Below are 7,877 nucleotides of genomic sequence, written 5' to 3' on the forward strand. Positions count from 1 at the left end.
CCCGGCAGGAAAGACTTGCAGCACAATGCTGGTCAATATGGTTAATAATACAGCCAGCTGTTGGCTATAAGCCAGTGCCATGTCATTTACAGCTTATTTTATAGTCAACATGTACAATAGTAGATCAAAAGAATGTACTATTTTTTTATTATATGACTCACCTTTCATTTTTACAAAGTGCCTAGGAGCACGTGCTAGAGCTAGCTCTTCACGAAGAGTCCGCTTATCTTGTCTCTCCTTTTCTCTTTCCTCCAACTAAGCAGAAATATACTAGTTTAATCTTTATAGCCCATTGACTCAGCTCTATTGTACTTGCTCTTAGCCGCCAGTAACTGCAATCGTTTCCTGTTGTTTTGGTGCATGTCGAATTAAGAACAACCGTATGCTTAATTATCCTCTGAGATTGAGTAGGACCAAGTAACAATCGTCTTCGTAGTTATAGTATTCTGGAGGACGTACGTAAGTACTTCTTCCGTCCCATAATATATACTCCCTCTGTTTCTTTTTATTTCGTATATAAAATTTGGTCAAAGTCAAACTGCACAAAGTTTGACCAAATTTATATAAAAAATATGACATCTACAATACTAAAACTATATAGTATGAACATACGTTTCATGGTGCATATGATAATATTGATTTCATATTGTGAATGTTTATATTTTTTAATGTAAAATTAGTCAAACTCTACGAAGATTGACTTTGACCAAACCTTATATGCCGACTAAAAAAAATAAAGAGAGTAAAAAAGAACATTTTTTTACAGCATTTCCACACACGCACATTTGGAGTACGCTTCTCTCGACATTTGACAGGACCAACAAAATGACAGTTAGGCGTACAACGTACGTATACTCTGCCTTTGTCTACCAAACAAGCTCCGTCAACCACCGGACAGGCTCCAATCCTAGCTAGCTAGCTAGTTACTGTAATAATTCAGTGGACACAGGGCTGAAGCAACCGATTGTCATAGGAGAGACGTGTGAAAAGTCGGGAGTGTTTCGTCTGGCGTACTACGTGCAGGGGTGCCGGCCGTGGTAGGGAGGGGTTGGTGCAACGAATTGACCTGCTGCTGCCACCTCGTATCCTATCCTAGCCTAGCCATGCATGCACTCGTGCGGCCCCATCACGTTCGTTAGATCGATCAGCTAGCGCCTCGCGGTGCACAACGGGCGAAGCATGGATCATACTAGCATCGCGTGGATTGTGGAGCAGGTGGTGCTGTGACATCTAAAATACTCTGTCCATCCGCACGCGCGTGAAGATGAAGGCCATCGCTAGCATTGTAGAAATACGCACGCGCAACAAAAGCCACTAGACTGTGGGTCGATTAGCCAGTCAATGTCGTTCGTATGAGTGTTTGGTCGGATACTGCATGGTGGTAGGTACATGCGCTTCCGGGTTGTTTCCGTATGTATGGGAAGTGAGGATTAGTCAATGCAAACGGACTTATCCTCGCTCTCTTTGCATGTTTTTTATTCCTGGGTTCGCAGGATTCTAAAGAAATGAGGGACAGAAAAAAATATAAGAATGAAAGGAGATGCTACGTTGAACCCTACATGAACTGAAAACACAAGAATCAACAATAGAAGGTGTTTGGGGTGAGTTCTCGGTGAGCTCGGCGTATGAGGCACTATGCCGGTCGCGCATCATCCCCTGGCTTTCTCCTCTGTAGAAGGCACCGTTGCCTTTGAAGATTAAGATTTTTGTGTGGCAACTACAACGAGATCGCATCCCCTCGGGGACCGAGGTGTTTAAGCGGCATGGCCCGGATGATGGCATTTACCCCCTTTGTGCGGTCTCGAAAACCAGGACCCACATCCTATTCTCGTGCACATCAGCACGGGTCCTCTGGATTTTCGTCCATGAGGCACTCGGCCGGACTGGGAGGCCTTGAACTTTGCGGGGTTCCTTCAGGCCATAGCTACCTAGCCTAGGTGGCATCGCCGCTTATTCTAACTCATCTTTGCGGTGATATCGTGGACGACATGTAATAAAATGGTGATTGAGCGGACCTTTCCTTGTTTTTCCGCAGCATTGACACCTGCTCTCTAGGCAGCGCGACCGGGATCAGCTCGGGCTCATGCTGGCTGCGCTTCTGGCTACCGCGCGCCGTTTATCTTCTTCGTAGGGCCACATGTTGGTCGCCGCTCGATTGTTTTTTTTTCTTCTTATGCTTTTTTTGGGCGTGATTGTGTTGTTGCCTCAGCCGTCGTATTTGCTATGGTGTTTGGATGTTTTTTATGGCGTTTGGATATTTGTTGTACGGATGCTTGCTTTATTTATAAAGCGGGACGGAAGGCCATTCCGAGAAGCACATGAAAAATACAGGAACTTTCTTGTGGTATTACGAAAAATACAAACACTTTTCCTATAGTATTGGTTATCATATCATAGTCTTAGAGAGGGGGGGGGGGGGGGGGGGTGCCAACGCGAAACTACAAAATAAAGAAAAAGAAGTGGAATCCTCGCATGGAATTCCTTCAACCATGCATGTGCTTCCACTGATTAACACTTTACTTACTGACGATACGGTTTTTAAGGTGCGCAAGCGTGAAGAAAGATATGCTTAAGTTGGATTTTCATACATTGGGGCCTGTTCTACCCATTATATGTACTAAGCTTTGTTAAACAGTCGAGCTTAGTTTCGGCAAAAATTGCAGTGGCGGCTCAAGTTATCTCTTAAGATTAAAAGTTCTTCTTTGATATTTATGTCACCGTGTTATCTATAGGTTAACGAAAGATATTTAATTAAGCTACATGCTTGTTTAATTAAAATAACTACGTGGGGGACTGTACATAAGGTACATTCATCACTTATTTCTTGAGTGTGTCATGGCATAGGTTTGCTTGTTTGATCATTGTCTTTTATTTACTACCGACCCCTACTGGATGTTGTCATGGGCTTTGCTAGAGCGGTTGGGCTAACACAAAGAAGCCAGTAGAGTTTGTGGCAAGAAGTTGGAGTGGCTTACTTTAGTCGTTCATTTTCTTTTTTGTGAACTGTAGCTGTTGATCCACTCCCCCTCAAAGTAGATATTGTAGTAGCACACACCTTTCATCCTTCCTTTTCCCCCTTTTGCCAGAAGGACATCTTTCATTCCTTACTAGTAGATCCAGTAAATCACATACAACAAGTACTATAATTTTTTTGCATGGAAATTACGTACAAATTGTTGGACAGTATTAGATCCACACGTGATACGTTAGGACGTTTTGTATATGCGGCTGCACCAGGACGAGTACGTACGTGGGCAGGTGGTCGATCGCGCGCAGCTTACATCTCGGCGGTGAGGCCTTCCACCTCGAGCTGGAACTTCTCCATGGCATCCTTGGGCAGGCTGATGGGCACCACGGTGCCCTCCTCCCCCTTGCCGTTCTTGGACCTGGAGAAGTAGTTGGTCACGCCGGGGATCGGCCCCTCGCCGCCCTTGGCCGGCCCGCCGTACACCGCCTCGCCCCACCCGAAGTCCACGCTCTTGAACCCGGCGTGGCTCACGTCCGACACGATGTACGTCCGGGACAACGCGAACAGTGGCCGCCCCCGGAGCACCATCAGGTCCGCCACCGACAGCAGGTAGTCGTACGTCACGGCCGACTTGGCCTTCTTCACCAGCTCCAGCGCGTACCCCAGCCCGCCGGCGCACAGCTCCCCGGCCGTGGTCGCCGCCACGGAGTAGGCGAACGCGTTCCCGTAGAAGCCCTCCGGGAGCGGCACGTCGCGGCGGCCGCGCGCGTTCACGATGAAGGACAGCCGCACCTCCTCGTCGGCGCCGTACCCGAGCGCCGCCGTGCGGCCGAGCCAGATGCACGCCGCCACCAGCTCGAACCGGGAGCTCCTGCTCATGTGCGGCGGCGCGCGCTGCCGCAGCCCGGCGATCTCACGAGGCCCGAAGAAGAAGGGCACGCGCGCGATGTCGCCCGGGGGAGTCGTCAGCATCCGGTCGACCGCCCCGCCCGCCGGCTCGCTGTACTCCAGGTGCGGGTACGACGGCTGCGGCGGCTGCCTCGCCATGAACATCTCCCTGCCCCATGACGGCGTGATCGACGGTGCGGCGGCGCCGCACGCCAGCTCGCAGACGGCCTTCTCGAACTGCATCCCGCCCGGCGCGTCCACCACGCAGTGGCAGAACCGCTGCCCGAAGATGAAGCCTCCACACTTGAGCCTCGTCACCTGCACGACGTCCAAACAACATCATTAAAAACGACAAAGAAACAACTCGTGAATCGGTCTCACGTGACAGGGACACGTGCAGGTTTACGTACCTGGATGTAGAGCAAGGGGCGGTCGATGACGGGCTCGACGCCGGCGACGGTGGTGCTCTCGAGGATGAACTGCTCGAAGCAAGGGAACGGGGGGTTCTGCACGTCCCCGAAGTCAGCCGCGGTGAGGTCGACGTCGGCCTCCACGAACATGACGCCCTGCGCCTCGCAGTCGACGACGAGCTTCCTCCCGGTCTCCTCGCGGAGGCGGCCGGCGAGCGGGTAGTAGGGCACGAGCGCCCTGGCCAGCGCCTCCCTGATGACGGCGGCCGGGTCCACCCCCTGCTTGTCCGGGTTGGCGCGGTACAGGTGGATGCCCGAGCTGTAGAACCGCATGCCCTCGCCGTCGTCGATGTCGGACAGCGTCTTGGTCTCCCGCGGCGTCTGCTCCGCCGGGGCGACCAGCACCGGCTCGCCCCGCCGCACCGTGAACGCCGGGAGGAGCGACAACGCCATCGATTCGGAGCGAGGCAGCTAGCTAGAGACTCTGCAGATAGTACGTGCGTGTGCAAAAGCCGTGGGGAATGCAGTACGTTGTGAGAGGACGTGAGTGGAGTGAGTGTGCTCGGTGACCATGGCCGCGTTTTATAGGGGGAGATGTTGGGGTTGGTGCCATGGCCATACGGCCATTTGGTCGTCGGAAATCCGGTGTCCGGCCAGTAGGTGGACGGAGAATGCATGAGATGAGTGGTCGTGTGGTGGGGGTTAGTGGATCTCGCCATTGGGCCACACAGGCTAAGCAAAGACCCGACACGCACGCGCGGGCGCACACGAGAACGGATTAGGCAGCAAGCAATGATGGTAAGCACGTACGTACTCCTACTCCGGTAGATCTCGTGCGTGATCAAAGTCGCGCGGAAAACCGTAAACAAATTCCCGGCGAGAAGGACGTGTGAACTGTTCGACGCCACTCCGGGTCGAGATTCAGGTGCGCACCTGCATGGTGAGTGGCGTTTGGTGGCCGTTTTGCCCGGGGGCGACCTCGGGTCGCCGGGCACGGTTCAGACGTGGAGATCAGTGGTGAGAGCCTTTTTGACCGGGGGAAAGCATCTCCGTGCCTTTGTTTTCTACGCGGTATTATTAGCCGGTGCCACCCAGCCGTCAATCAAATCAAATCATAGTACTACGTATAAATGCCGGCTCGACTAATGGCGCGCATGAGGGGACATATGAAATCAATTGAATAACAAGTTTTTTCACGTCTATTGTGTTTATTTTGATGGTTTGTCACATTTATATATTTTTTGAGTGCTCGTGTTTAGATAATTGTACAATTACATACTTTTCAAAAATATAATAGCTTTTGATTTAGGAAAAAAATTTGCGGGAGAAATACTGGTATTACTCAGTCGATTTAGGTAATTTCTTCGTACATAATTCATCAAAATTAATATTTTTAACTTTTGCAGCAACACACGGAAAGATCACCTAGACTCTCTAGTTTTTTTTTTGAGAGAGAGCCTGGATTCTCTAGTTAGGCCCTGTTCGGTAATCACCGCTCTCGGAATATGCGGAGCGGAGAAACTGCAACTCCTCCTTTTTACACTGCAGCTCTGCCAACTCCGCTCCCAGAATTGTGGAGCGGAGTGGTACCGAACAGGGTCTTAGTAAGCTACTCCAATTTCTTGCCACAGACTCCACTGGCTTCTTGTGTTAGCCCAACCGCTCTAGCAAAGCCCATGACAACATCCAGTAGGAGTCGGTAGTAAATAAAAGACAAATGATCAAACAAGCAAACCTATGCCATGACACACTCAAGAAATAAGTGATGAATGTACGTACTGTACAGTCACCCACGTAGTTATTCTAATTAAACAAGCATGTAGTATAATTAAAATACCTTTCGTTAACCTATAGATAACAAGGTGACATAAATATCAAAGAATTTTTTTTAATCTTAAGAGATAACTTGAGCCGCCGCTACAATTTTTGTCGAAACTAAGCTCGATTGTTTAACAAAGCTTAGTACATATAATGGGTAGAAAGGCCCCAATGTATGCAAATCCAACTTAAGCATATCTTTCTTCACACTTGCGCGAGCTCAGTGTCTGGCACCTTAAAAACCACATCATGTCAGTAAGTAAAGTGTTAATCAGTGGAAGCACACGCATGCTTGTTTTGGACATTGTGCACTAAAGGCCTCTTTGGTTGAAGGAATTCCATACAAATTTTTGGAGGATTCCATTTCTTATGATTTTTTTAGTTTTCCTTTGGTACATCCCTTAAGACTATGATACGATAACTAATGTTATAGGAAAGTTGTTGCATTTTTCATAATACCACAGGAAAGTTCCTGTATTTTCCATGTGCTTCTCGAAGGTTTTCGCCCTGCTTTAGACCATCCATACAACCAACATCCAAACGTCATAGCAAATACGACGGCCGGGGCAATAACACAATCACGCCCAAAGAAAGCATAAGAGAAATAAGAAGAAGAAAAAGCCACTGAGTAGCGACCAACATGCGGCCCTACAAAGAAGATAAGCGACGCACTGTAGCCAGAAGCGCATCCAGCATGAGCCCGAGCCGATCCCGGTCGCGCTGCCTAGAGAGCAGGTGCCAGTGCTGCAGAAAAACAAGAAATTTGAAGGAGTCAGAGGCCTGCTGCAGAAAGGCCCGCTCAATCACCATTTTATTACATGTCGTCCACAGCGTCCACGACATCGCCGCAAAGATTAGTTAGGATAAGCAGCGATGCCACCCAGGTTGGGTAGCTCTGGCCTGAAGGAACCCCGCAAAGTCCAGGGCCTCCCAGTCGGGCCCCAGTGCCTCGCGAAAGTCCAGAGTACCCGTGCTGCCGTGCACGAGGATAGGATACGGGTCCCGGTTTCCGGGACCGCACAAAGGGGGCAAATGCCATCACCCAGGCCATGCCGCTTAAGCACCTCGGTCCTCGAGGGGGTGCGGTCTCGTTGCAATTGCCACACAAAAATCTTTATCTTCAAGAGCAATGGTGCGTTCCACAGAGGATGATGGGCGACCGGCATAGTGCCTGATATGCTGAGCTCACTGAGAACTCGCCCAAACATCTTCTATTGTTGATTCTTGTGTTTTCAGTTCATGTAGGTAAACATGGGAATAGTTTGTAATCCAAACCATATCCAGTCCAATTCATACATGTATAAATTCAATAGCCAAACCAAATCAATCCAAACTATAAGTGCTATAATCCAAACCAAACCAAACTGCTCGTGTTTTCAAGCCAAACCCATCCAATCCATTCCGTAGATACAGTTTGAGGCCAAAGTTTCAAATTATGGACCTGCTCACATATTCACGTCGATAACTATTAACACATCATCTCCCTGAATGTGCACATATGCTCGTGCACATTGAAAGCAGTTGGTACAGCGAGAGTAAATTACATCTACGATACCTAAACTTGATCCTAGGGTTCACTTCCATCCCTGTATTTAGAAAAGCTTAAAATACGGTCACTAAGATTGCCCGGGCGTGTCACTCTACGGTCACCAGTACCGTATCAGTCCTATTTTTGCTGACGTGGCAAATACCCATCTCTCACTACTACTATTTATCTCTGTAATTCTGTCGAACACATAACCCGCGCCCACCGCTATGCCACACCCCACGCTCCCACTGCTGTCGCAGTTCTT

The 7,877-nt window shown here is 49.4% G+C and overlaps 1 protein-coding gene across 1 annotated transcript; it reads right to left on the reverse strand.

The window, feature by feature from the left end:
* Positions 1-3,077: 3,077 nt before the first annotated feature.
* On the reverse strand, positions 3,078-4,926 carry LOC109751661 (benzyl alcohol O-benzoyltransferase). The gene is made up of 2 exons (XM_020310551.4): positions 4,267-4,926; positions 3,078-4,174 (listed from the first exon to the last, which is right to left on the reverse strand). Exons 1-2 carry the CDS (start codon positions 4,717-4,719, stop codon positions 3,278-3,280), a joined length of 1,350 nt encoding a protein of 449 aa, XP_020166140.1. The 5' UTR covers positions 4,720-4,926; the 3' UTR covers positions 3,078-3,277.
* Positions 4,927-7,877: the final 2,951 nt, after the last annotated feature.

This window comes from Aegilops tauschii, chromosome 7 (assembly GCF_002575655.3).
Source record: "Aegilops tauschii subsp. strangulata cultivar AL8/78 chromosome 7, Aet v6.0, whole genome shotgun sequence".
Taxonomy (NCBI): Eukaryota; Viridiplantae; Streptophyta; class Magnoliopsida; order Poales; family Poaceae; genus Aegilops; species Aegilops tauschii.

Coding starts and splice junctions, on each gene's coding strand:
- LOC109751661 (XM_020310551.4), bottom strand. CDS start 4,719: ATGGCGTTGTCGCTCCTCCCGGCGTTCACGGTGCGGCGGGGCGAGCCG. Junction 4,175..4,266: donor GCCCCTTGCTCTACATCCAG/GTACGTAAACCT, acceptor GACGTCGTGCAG/GTGACGAGGCTCAAGTGTGG.